Genomic DNA, 13,086 nt, shown 5'->3' on the forward strand with positions numbered 1-13,086 from the left:
TTTAAGGCAAATTTATACTTAGTTAAACAATAGAAAAAGGCCTATTTATATTTGCTTACTTTGAAGTTATTTGTAAAATGTTAAGAATTTCATTGATTAAAATTTCGGATATTTTTAATAATAGACAATAGAAGTTAATAGAAGCAAAGAAACACTTATTTTATTTATCTAACAACTTGATGTGATATAATTTTTATACAATTTTTAACTTTTTTATTCAGACATAAAAAATTTAGTAGAAAATGTTTTCTTTCTTATATTTTTGTTGAATTAGTTTAAAGAAGAAAAAGACTCAACATTCGTATGAGTTATAACTTAGTCTTGCTAGTTTTTGTATATGTTAATATAATTGTAAAAGTATGATGTTTAATGATGTTTAAGTTATTTTTTGTATTTTTTGCAAAATAATTATATTATTTAGATATTTTAGGTAGTTATAAAAGTCATTTAACAAAATTGAAGTTTGTACGTAAAAACAAAAGCATGATGATGAGTTTTGGATTTAGTTACTTACACATCCAGTTTCTGCTGTTACTATACCAAGGTAAGTTTTAGAATTTTATTCTTGCGAAAAAATTATAACATCAATTTTTTCGGTTTCAGTATAGTCTTTTTTTTTTATTAAAAACGTTTGTCAGTTGAAGATTGTTTTAACATTAAAAGTTTATTAAGCTGTATGTTTTTATAACTTTGTACTTAATTCATAAACAAATTCAAACTTAAAAAACCACGATTTGTTTTTTGTTATAAAGTTTAGTAAATTATTTTAACCGGACAATTTTTTATCAAGTAATGTATACTACCGCTCTTGTAAGATTTAAGTCTTTAATTTTAGTAACGTTAAATTTAGAAACAAAACTATCTATAAAAAGATATACTTCTTACAAAATTACTTGTTAAAAACATTTGTTCCGACTAAATTTTTTGTCAAGTTTTAAAAGTTTATTCAAGTTAAGCTTCCAAAAATAAAGTTGATAACTAAGAAGAACAAATTAAACCTACACATCATAAACTATTTCTATTTTAATTTTTTAAACTGCTTCATATTTACTTAAACTCTTTTTGCTAATTTAGATTATTAAAAAACGAACTGAAAAGTGTTCAAAAGTTAAATACAGTAAAACACTACTTTACACTAAATGTTTTTAAAAAGATTTAGTCTTTCTATTTAAATTGTTAATATTTCTGTGCAAACTTTAACAAAAGTTACATTATGATTATACTGTTAACAAAATTTAATGCTTCATCCAATTTACTTTAAACAACCGTGATAAAGTCATTTTTAATAAATACACGTACAGTTCAATATTAGCAAGGTTAGCTTGTAAGCGATTCATTAATTTTTCAATCAGTAAACTTACAAAATTACAACTAAACATATTTGTAGTGGATATAAGTTATTATAAAGTAAGTTTAAAACAATTTATATTCTTAATTATTATGAAAATTTTAAAAACTATTTTTTATAACTACTGAAAAGTTAAAAAACAATGAAACTAAACCGCCCAGGATAAAAAAATGTTTTATAATTTAATATTGAATGATTTTGATCATAGTTTTATTTGGTACTAAACCTATTCTAACATTTTTCTAATTTTTAAGTAAATGCATATTGTTATTGTAATCTTATATTTAGATAAGGATAAAACAAAAAATTTTAGAAACGTCTTACTTTATAACTTAAGTATATTTTATAATATACTTTATATGTTTTTATTTAAAAAAAGCAAAACTAACTGAACTTTACAGTCACAGGAAAAGAACTTAATTGCTAACATAAAAACAAAAGTGTTTTCTAACTTTATATTAAAAAATTTAATTAATTTTTTTGTATCTCATAGGAGTTCACAGTCAGAGCTGTGGTGGGGAGCTGACAGAAAACTCGGCCCCCGTAACATCACCTGGTTACCCCACAAGCCAGCAGGACACAGATGCCAAGTACCCTGACAACGAAGAGTGCTACTGGTATGTCCCTGGCAACGAAAAAACATTCTTCAGGGTACTTTATTTTTATTTTTTCATAATTTTTTTACAATTGCAATTTTTATACATCAAATTATGTCTTAATTTTTATATACCAAATGCTTTATTTAGATTTTTTGTTAAAGATAATTTCTACAAGTTGATTTCTTAAACCTAGAAACAAGTAAAACCCAGTACACTCAAAATAAAGTGGTTTTCGATATCATTATAACTGCAACTTAAAGTTTTTCATCTGTATTGAGACATGTTTACTTCAAATCTTTATATTAAGTCATAGTATTAAAACAAATTCAAAGCCATTTTTTCAGCTTAGTATTTACCACAGGTTAAGTTTTTCGATTATCGGTTTTTGTTTTTCAAGAATATCTTATATAAACAAACATTTTAAGTCTCTTAATTTTTAAATAATCATGTCTATATAAAAGTTATTTGAATGTTGATTGATCATCTCATTTACTTTTTGGCTTTGTCGTTTTAAAAATCTTTTTGATATGATTTTTTTACACAGCCTTAAATTCGATTTTTATTTTAAAACTAAATTTAGTCTAATATTAGAAATGTTTAAATTTTTCTCTTTTTGTTTATTATGCTATATAGTTTTAGTGAAAACATTATAACTGAATAGTTTTTCAAATTTCATATCTATTAAAGGTGAAAATAATCGACATAGCAATAGAACTTGGGGAAAGAGGCAGCAATATTACATGTGATTACGATTACTTGGAAATTAAAATCGGCTCAAATAACCCAACTAAATATTGCGGGTAAGTACTGGAACATTAAAAAAAACTACTTTTTGTTGTCATTTTTTGCTTGAAAACTTTTGTGCTGTACATAAATAGTTTTTAACTTCAACATAATTAAGTTAAAGACTATTGAAACTTCAAAAAAATTACATTGAAAAGTTAATGTTTTTTTCAAACCAACGTTTTAAAGTTAATTTGAAACGCTATCACCATTTTAGTTTATATTATTTAGGAGTATTTTGCGCAACTACAAACGGCTTAAAATTTTTAACTTAAAGTTATTATTTTAATTAATTTTAGAAATTTAGCATTCAAGCTTTTAAAAAGTTTTTATTTAAAATTGTAAGTTTTTGAAACAATGCTTGTTATTTAAAAAAGTTTAGTTAAGTACTTTAACCTACTAATTTTAAGTTTGTGGTTTTAAACTTTAAATAGTTGTACTGCAAAAAGTTCTTTCTCATTACTTTACTTACTTTATTTAGTTTACAAAAGAAAACTATTCTGTTTTAAAGAAAGGATATAAGTAATTTAAATTGTTTAAATACGTTTATTTTGTGCTTTTAATAAAAGCTTTAAGGAACAAGTAAGTAATCTTTGTGATAAATAAAGTTAGCAATAAATTTAGTTGTTCAATTATTACATTTACCGCAAGTGAATTTTATTTTCTCATAAACGGCGTCAGCAATTGTAGCATAATAGCTATTGTTAGCCAAAGATTTTTGATAAGTCTAATGAGTTGTTGATATCAATTATTTCAAAAAAGTGTTAATATGCACAAAAACCGTAACATTTATGACAATAAATAACACAAAGGCTATGTATACTAGAAAAAAATGAAATTCAGAAATAAAGTACTGTTCTATAATTAAGTACATCACAAGTACAAAGCACTTTCTCAAAAATGCTGCTTAATAGCTTTTTGTTACCATGAAGTTTTTTGTTAACTTTATAAAATGGGCGGATAAGTTTAAATCCTACCAAGTACCACTTTAGCCATTGTTGCAAATTATCCTTGACAGCTGATTTATTTATGTTTACAAACTTCCCAAGACCCGGATACGAGAAAATTTTGAGTTGCTTGTATAATTAATCAAATGAAAAACATATAAAACAAGTCTTAACTAGCGTTCAAAGTACTTAAGTTTTTTCTTTGTGTTATGAAAAAAACGTTTTAAGATAATGTTTATAAATTTTCTTTTAACAAGTAATATTTAGTTTAGTAATTTTAATTATATTGAAGAAACAATTGTACTAGTAAAATTTTTCTTTTGTTCATATACATATAAAATTAAAAAAAAAACACTTTTTAAGTACATAAAATTAAAAATAAACTATTACAATAAAAACAGTGGAAGGCCACCTGAAGAAATAAGAGGTTTTGGAAAATTAGAAATTCGGTTTAAATCAGACGACAGCACAAATTATCGTGGTTTTAAGTTATTCTATTTGAGTTAGTTTGTGTTAAAATTTAGTTCAAAATCACCTAACTAAAAAAACGTTAAAGTAAGTTTACCTACATATTTTTAAAAACTTTAAACGTTCTTTGTTAAGACAAAGTAATGATACATTTTGTATACTTTTTATCAGTAACAGTATTAAAGTATTTAAGTTTCTCAAATTGTCCTTCATGAAGTTACTCTGTATATGAAAAAAAACAATTTGAAGTTTAAGTTGAACTTTTAAAAATTTTGAACCTATTTTTTTTACAATAGAAAAAGATAATCACGAGCCTTGTAAAGAGTATCCCTGTGAAGAAGAAAATTCAAGTTGTGAATTAAACGACATGTACAATCCTGTTTGCAATTGTTATGAGGGGTTTGTTTATTAGTTTATTGCAAACGCTGTAGTGACATTAAACATTATAAAGTTAAAATACAAATGACATTTTCAATCCAGTTTGTAAATTTTTCGAAAGGTAATTATACGATTATACTTAGATACATAGTCATATTTAATAGTAAATTGTTGTAACAAATTTATATGTACAACCTGGTTTGTAGTTGTTTTGAAGGATAATTGTTCTTTATTTTAGTATTTAGAAAAATCAAAAGATAGTTTTGAAAAATCCACAAATTTATTGCATATTACAAAAGTTCAAAACGTTTTCAGACTAAAATTCGTCTAAAGTAAACCTTCAATAATCTAAATAGTATATTTATATGAAAAACTATAATATAAATAAATATGTTAAATACTATTAAAAATCTCACTTTAGCTTTACCGGAAGATACTGTGAAGTAAATATAGATGAATGCACCTCTGAACCTTGTCTGAACAACGGAACATGTGTTGACGGGAGAAACATGTTCAGTTGTGATTGTACTTTTCTGTACGAAGGAAGAATTTGTGAAATTGGTTTGTTTATGTATTTTTTCTAAATGATAAGTGAAAATATTACAACCTGTTTAGGATGTTTTATTACTTTTCATTCAGTTTGTTTTGTAGTATACATAAAATATAATCTAGTATTTCATTAGGCCTTACACAAATTAAGCTTGACTAAAAAGCTATAGAAAATCTTTATTAAATATTAAATGTATAAAAAACAGAAAAAGATAATTTGTGCAGCCCTAATCCTTGCAAGAACAAGGGAAGATGCATGTATTCGGAAGAGATGACTTCTATTGAGTGCGAGTGTAAAGAGGGATACGCTGGTGAACTCTGTGAAGAATGTGAGTTTTTGTATGTTTATATGTGTAAACTTGATGTACATAAAACACTTGCACATTTTTTACCTCTGTATTTGAAAAATTGTTGCCAAAAACTTATAAGACATTAAAACTTAAAATGTCTTCAATTATAATAATAACTGTTTTCTAAACTTTAGTCAATGAAACTTATTTTTTTTTTGTTATGCAAGCTGTGTAGGTCAGTTGTTTATTTTTTATCTATAACACTTTGGTACAAGTATTTTTATTTAATAATATGTTTGTAATGTTATCAGTTGTTACTGATAAACTTTAAAAATTAAACATTTTGTAACGCGATACAATGTTTATTAGGAACAAAACATCATTTATAGAAAACTTAATTTCAAACTCAACAAAATAAAACTTTCCAAGATTTTTGAAAATTTTTTTAGTAACGGGATGCGGAGACCCGGGGGGAATCCCTGATATGAAACCGGGGAGGAGGTTCAACCCTGGCACGGTGCTGAGTTTCGGGTGCCCTAGCAACGACTACAACCTGGTCGGTAAGGAGAATGTGGTCTGCCTGCCCAATGGGGCGTGGACCGCAAATCCCCCCAAGTGCATTTGTTAGTTTCGTTTGTGTATCTAAGGTTTTTAATTTAGTTTTTTTTTAGTTGTAAAAGTATAATCTTATTTGATGGTATTTACAAAACAGATAAACTATAATTACTAAATAAATTTATATGTGTTAGTTTGAAAATCGATCTATTTTATATCAACTGCTTTCTACCAGTGAAGAGAAAAGAAAGAAAGCGTATAGAGGAAAAGAACTCGTTTAAAAACAAGAAATGGGCTCATTGTGTGTTGGTGTTTACTGGACTATTTCTCATTGTTTTTGGATTATTGTTTCTGTGGATACGATTAAAAAGGTAATAAAAGTAGAGCTTAGTAATAAAAAAATCATTAATTTGATTGAATGTGTACTCTATAAATGTTTTAAAATTATGATAAATATTTGTTTTTTATGCGACTTCATGCATTTACTATTAGTAAACAATTATGTTAAGATTTAATTGTAAACTTAAAAAATAAATTATATTATTCATTTACTACTAAGATTTCTGAATTTGTGAAAAATAAATTGTAGTTATTCTAGCTTGTAAATGTTTTAACATGACTTTTCATGATTAATTGACTTCTGTTATAAACATAAAAATAATCAAACAAAATGCTTTGGTGTTTTTAAAGTGCTTTATAAACGAAAACAAAACTTCCTAGCTTGTAAATTAAAAATGTTATTTATAACTTTTTATGTAAATCAACAACGCATATTTTGAATTTAATAGTTAGCTAAAGAAATAATAAAAAATATTAGTAGAATAATTTATAAACAGACCTTGGAGAAAACAAAATGGTACAATTTTTAAAAACTGCAAAACCTCTGTAAGTTCCATAAGTTAAAAAAATATATAATTACAATCCGTCCATCACTGTGTTATTTATTTTATTGCTCGATGTGTTTTTAGTAAAAATAAACTTGTAAAAAAATCTTGTGTTTTTGTTTAGAATAACTAAGTTTAAACTCTTTTTTTAATATAAAAGTACAAATCAAAGAGGATTAGCATTTGAAATAAACTTCAAAACCTGTTTTCTAATTTTATCTTAAGTTTAGAAACATTTGAAATGCCATTTCACCCTTTTTTATATATGTTTTTTTAAATACGTTTGTCATCTAAGAAAGCTTACTAAAACCATCAGTTTCAAATGACAAGTAAGAAAACTGTGGTGTTTAAAAGCTAGTTGTTTGGGTTAAATGACAATATAAATTTCGATTATTAAAACTCCGACAACACAAATTCTTTAAAAAATATTTAAAAGGTTATTTACATATGCAAGTTTTATTATTATTATTTATGTGAAGTATATATCGACTAAAACAGTGTTTTTAACTAAAGTTAGTTTGCTATCCACTGTGTGTATGCTAACAATTATTGAATGATACTTACTAGTAGTCTACCAGATACACAAACTAGGGTCCGTATCTTTTCTGTAGATAAGGATTTCTGCAAAAGCTATTTGGCTTTAAGATTGTAATCGGTATAGGCGGAAAGTTTATTAGTGCATCAAGTTTTTGATCGTTCAATTTTGAATTTTTTTTTACAGTTTTGATGTTTTTGTGATGTGGGAAAATTCAAAAAACTATTCAATTACGTCTTTTTATATCTGAACAAGATAAATAAAAACAGTTATACTTTAGTAATAGTTAAATATTTAAGAATATTAAGTATAACATAGATTATATTTTAAAGTTGTGTAAGACATATGAGTGTACCAAGCAGTGAGTAATAATTTATTTTGTTTTCATATTACGCGAGTTTGTAAAAATCAGAGTACCAAAAGTATTAATAATTAGAAGATCAATGAATTGATAAAATATTATTATATGTCTTTTTCAACAAGACATTTCAAATAGTTTTTTTTAATTCGACTTCAGTATTTTTCAGTTTTTTTTTTGACAACTAAATAGTATACTTGAATTTAATTTCGGTATTATTAAGTTTTTCTTTAACTAATTTGTCCCACTCTTCGGATTGACGAACTGTAAAATAATCTTTCCAGCCACCTACTCCACCTTTAATATAATTCAACAATAAGTTATATAAAATTTATTTAGTGTTTAGACGCCTGGTGTAAAATACGTTTTTAGCTTTTCAAAATAGCTCGAATTAACAAATACAAGTGATAAGAGTGTCTACTCCTTCAATTGTATAGAAATATTCGTTAGTTGTTAGAAAACCTGATGTTTAAAAATATTCACTACGTATTACGACATCTAGTGTAAATAGATTATTACAACATATTACGATGCTTAGTGTATAAAAGTTTTTACAACATATTACGACGCTTAGTGTATATAAATGTATATTTACTGTTTCTAAACCTGGTCTATAAAAGTATTTACTACGTATTACGACGCCTAGTGTATACAAATGTATACTTACTGTTTATTGTATATATTATACTAAATGTTACTACAGCTAGTGAATACAAGTATTAACCAGGTGTTAAATTTACTAGCGTGTAAAGTTATTTACTCTTTGTTACGACAGCTAGTGTATAAAAAGTTTTCATTTTTTACTTTTAGTAGAGACATTTTAAAGTGGTAACAGTTTTGTTGGTATTCTTTTGTTTTTATTTACGAAGTTTAAACAAATTTAAAACTTTTTATAACAAGAAAACCAGTAAAATTGTTTCGGATTTGGTTTGTTACACATTAGTATAAACAAAAGTTCACTAGCTGTGTCATTTAAATGGTTTTGAATGGTACTTGTTACACAAAAGTTTACCTAATTAAACACAATTCTACTTAACTTTAAAAAAAAATGTTACGCTAAAATTAAAAAATGACACATTACAAGTTATGCATTAAAAAGCTAAAAAAATATTATGTATGCAGAATTTTAGCTATTAATTAAGCGAAACGAATGAAAAATAAAAAACGTCTATCTATTTTAACACCAATAAATTAATTCTTCATAAAAAGTTTTCATTTAATGTTTACGTTATTTTTAATTACAGAAGAACATGTTTAAAGAATTATTTTAACCTTTGTTAATGAAGGCAGCAGCGTGTTTAGCTTGGAATCCCGATCTGGCCTGATAATTTTTCTTCATCGAATCGATGGTGCACTCTTTAGTGATTTCAGCAAGTTTTTCATCTGACAATGGTACTTCCAAGTACTTTGCTAGCTTCGTGATCTCGCTTGGAAAGTCCTGTTTTTATTACATAAAAGTCTGTTTTACTTGTTCTGGACAAGACTTTAATGTATCCGTGGTGTGCGACTTGATAACTTGGTTCTTCGTGCACCAGGTTTAGAATCAAATATTTTGAGCGTTTTTTTATCGTTCAATAAACTATAGTGTTTATACTGATGTAAAATTAAAGTGAAACAAGGTAAATACATAAAATGTTTATACACGTTGATGATTTGAAACTACCGGTTCAAGTTAGTTTTAACAAAATGTTAAACTATTCAGATATTTTGATAATTTAAATTTTAACCCACATTTAAAAAAAATAACAATTAGTCCCTAAGCACTACTTGTGTAGTTTTTATTTTGTTTTATCTGTACTTAGTATTGTCGGTAGCATTTGACATAAAAATTAAACAGCTTCATACCTTTTTTAAGTTTTCATAGTATAGGAAGTAGACACCCATATCTTCTTTTATTTTCAACCAGTTACGAACGTGGTCCAAGTACATTTTGTCAACATAACCGTCCATCGGGACTTTACCTTTAAATTACTTGTTATTTAATTTAAATTACTTTATACTACATTTTGTCCACATATCTGTTCTTTTAGACTTTACCTTTGTAATATAAAAAAAACGTATCTAGCTTGTTAAAATAAATTGGGGTTTCTTTGAGTTAAGGAATTCTCATATACATTTTTACTAAAAATCATTATGCCAAAATAAGATAAAGAAATCTTTAAAAAACTATAACTAGTGTTGTGTAAAAATGATATTTACAAAAAACTATAGCTAATAATGAAAAGTGTACTACGTTTTTTTTATATATTTTATATTTTCAAAAAAAATAAAAGAAAAACTATAATTCCGTATATTGATCGTAAAAAATCATAATGATATAATTCAAAAAAAAATGTATCGCTGACCATGTATATAAAAAAAATAAAGATAGATAACTAAATATTAATTTATCTAACAAACCATCCATGTATTCATTGTAGAAATGACTAAACCCGTTAGAAATGAGCGATTTCATTGGCTCAAATTGAAATGGGGGAAGTTTTTTGAAAAAATTGAACATTGACACCAACATGTCTTTGGGATTTCGAAGAACGTACACTATCTAAATGAGTATAAAAATATTTTAATTACTTCAAAAAAAAACTGTTGGAGTAAACATGAAATATAGTACTACAATATAGTAATCGAATCACATACACTTCTTAATGTATTTGTTTGGATGTAAAATAGTTAACTAAAGAAGATAAAGAAAAGAAAAAAAGATTATTTGTTAAAAATAATGAGATATGCACTACATACATACTATACAATGCTTATTTTTTATTCATGTAAATAATTAGTTCTGAGTAGGTTTGACAATTGAAGGCCAGCCAATCGTGAAAAATCAAGTATGAATATGGCAAGCATTTGAAATAGTTTAGTTTTTGCATATCAGCATATTGCGCTACTCCTAGTTACAAATTCATTTTTAACAATTTAATTGAAAAATTTGACTTAGGTATTTTTTATGATTAAACATATAACAGTTGACCCTGATATTATTTATAATTTAATTAAAAAACTCAACCTTGGTATTTTTCTTCTTCATCATCTCCAAGTTGAGATCGCTGGCGTAGAAATGAGTACCGAAGACTCTTCGTTTGAACGGGAGCTTGTCGAATATTTGAGTCTTCTTTGCTGTTTAAAAATGAAAAGAATGTTACTAGCTTTAGTTAAAATATTTTAACTTATGAAATCCAGTTCAAGCACAACTTTTTAATATATTTGAAAATAGCTCAGGCAATTTTATCAATCACTTTATTTGTGTATAAACTTCTACTAAAACAACTACTTATTAAAAATTAAACTATTTGTAATTAAACTAAAATAAACAAAAACTTATTTTTTATGTAATTTTTTTTTTGCATATACATAGAAAAGACTATTACCTTTTTAAAGAAAAAAAAGTAATATGAAAAACAACTTATATAATAAAAATAAATAAAAATAACAACACTCACGAAGTCCCATTTCCAGTATACTTATGGTCATTGGGAGCAGTTTCCATTTATTAAATTGGTCCAAGTCCTGAAATATCAGCCTGTTAACCACCTCCATGGTCCAGTTTGTACCTAAATTGAAATTGAATTGATATTGTTAAAAAAAATACTTTCTTGTACGTCTTATAACTACTTTTTATTTTGTTTGTTTAGTTTATTATTTGTCATACAACTATAAATATTAAAATTTAATTTTCACCTCTTTTTCAGTTAATTAATTAAATACATATCTAGTATTTTCAGCAGATTTTTTAGGTGATTTACTTTTTAGTTTTTACACGACTAAGTTAGTGTTTTAACTGCTTAATAATTTATCTTAATAAAGTATATAACAAAAGTTTAAAAAAGTAAAAAAAAAAGCTTTTTATCTTTAAGTAACACACACAAACCAAATACATGTTTTATAAAATTAATATCTTTATAGTACCAGTTTTAGTTAGTAAAGTTAAGTGAAGTTATACAACCAAAGTTTAATCTAGTATGCAGTAAATATTTTCATATCATAACAATGTTTTACATAAAAATCAGTTTAAATTGTAAGTTTAGTTCAAAGTATTAAATAATAAAATAGTACCAGTTTTAGGATACGAAGCTACCAACACTTCGTTGTCGTTGAACTGCCAGTTCTTGTTTATATGATTCACTGTCTCCAGATGTGTTGTATGTACCTTGGTGAGCATATCGTAACATGTTCCCGCTCCTGGTAGTAATAAGTTGTTAACAATTAATTGACTTTACTTATAATTTGATAAGCATGTAATAAGGTGTTAAAGCACCTAGCAAGATCTAACACTGGTTCTTTATTTAGCTTTAGATTAGAGTCGGATCCGACCCGCCAACAAAAATTTCTGGCCCCTGACATATCTTAAGTTTGAAAAAATCTTGTGTAAATAAAACAAATTTTAGCTCTTTGCTTACAAAAATCTTGAAATGTGCTTTTAAGTTGATTAGGATTACACGTTATTGCATATTAAGTGACCATTTAATATAAATTTTGCTGTTAATTTGTTTTTAAACTTTTATAGTACTACAACACTTTTTAACTACGTGGTCAGCTAGAACTTTTTTTTGTCTGGTCTGTGAAATACTTTACCTGGTGAATCGCGGACTATAAAAACCCTTACTTTACATTGTACTGATAAACCTTGGTTAGCTTACAATTTACTTATATATCAATCATTTATTTACCCGCATGAACTCATTTTTATACTAGTATCTAAAAAAGCATGTTGTAAAAGTAAATTCATTTGATAATTAATTACTTACCTGGCTTCATAAACTCTTTAGGCATCTCAGCTTCAATCACCTCCTTGAAGACAGGCATCAGTTCCATGGGCAGGATTTGCGACAAGCCCTCCATTATTATGTTTTATTCAAGACTTATAAATATCTGTCTACAAATATTTGCTGAGGTATTACGATTGAAAATTGTTGTTTTAAATATATTGTATATTAAAATGAAGAAAGTATGTTACCATAGCATAAGTGTAAAACATTTTGTAAAGATGTAACTCAACTATTATATTTTGTATTTTAGTTCTAAAAAAATTTTAAATAATAATAAAACATCTTGTATCAACATAAAGCTGTTTATAAACGAATATATAAGTACAGCGTTGAAAAATTCTTTTAAATATATTATATGTTGATAAAAATTAAGTATGTTTTTTAAGTAGTTGTTGAAGCACTCAAAACCTATTTAAATTAAAATAATCTGAAACAATTTTTTTTAATTTGAAAGCCAGTTCAACCCACTAAACATATAGCAATATGAATATGCTTTCAATTTCGTTAAAAATTAGTTATATTCGATAAAGCTAGTTTCGGTTTAATAAAAATTTTCTTTAGCTAAACTTTAAACAACTGATAAATTTAAAAATAAAACAAAAGAGAAGCATATAAAATGTACTAAA

General features: G+C 25.7%; 2 protein-coding genes across 2 annotated transcripts; one reads left to right on the top strand and one right to left on the bottom strand.

The window, feature by feature from the left end:
* The first annotated feature begins 430 nt into the window (after window positions 1–430).
* On the top strand, window positions 431–6,292 carry LOC145836916 (inactive serine protease PAMR1-like). Its single transcript, XM_082944688.1, has 9 exons — window positions 431–544; window positions 1,842–1,999; window positions 2,635–2,747; window positions 4,079–4,179; window positions 4,442–4,544; window positions 4,945–5,084; window positions 5,279–5,401; window positions 5,812–5,985; window positions 6,153–6,292. Exons 1-9 carry the CDS (start codon window positions 484–486, stop codon window positions 6,290–6,292), a joined length of 1,113 nt encoding a protein of 370 aa, XP_082800814.1. The 5' UTR covers window positions 431–483.
* A 1,586-nt stretch (window positions 6,293–7,878) lies between these two features.
* On the bottom strand, window positions 7,879–12,533 carry LOC145836917 (amine sulfotransferase-like). Its single transcript, XM_082944689.1, has 8 exons — window positions 12,440–12,533; window positions 11,748–11,873; window positions 11,135–11,245; window positions 10,702–10,811; window positions 10,095–10,236; window positions 9,540–9,655; window positions 8,967–9,132; window positions 7,879–7,991 (listed from the first exon to the last, which is right to left on the bottom strand). The coding sequence occupies exons 1-8, from the start codon at window positions 12,531–12,533 to the stop codon at window positions 7,879–7,881; spliced, it is 978 nt and encodes a 325-aa protein (XP_082800815.1).
* Window positions 12,534–13,086: the final 553 nt, after the last annotated feature.

Source organism: Thalia democratica, chromosome 5, assembly GCF_965202585.1.
Source record: "Thalia democratica chromosome 5, ktThaDemo2.hap1.1, whole genome shotgun sequence".
Lineage (NCBI taxonomy): Eukaryota > Metazoa > Chordata > Thaliacea > Salpida > Salpidae > Thalia > Thalia democratica.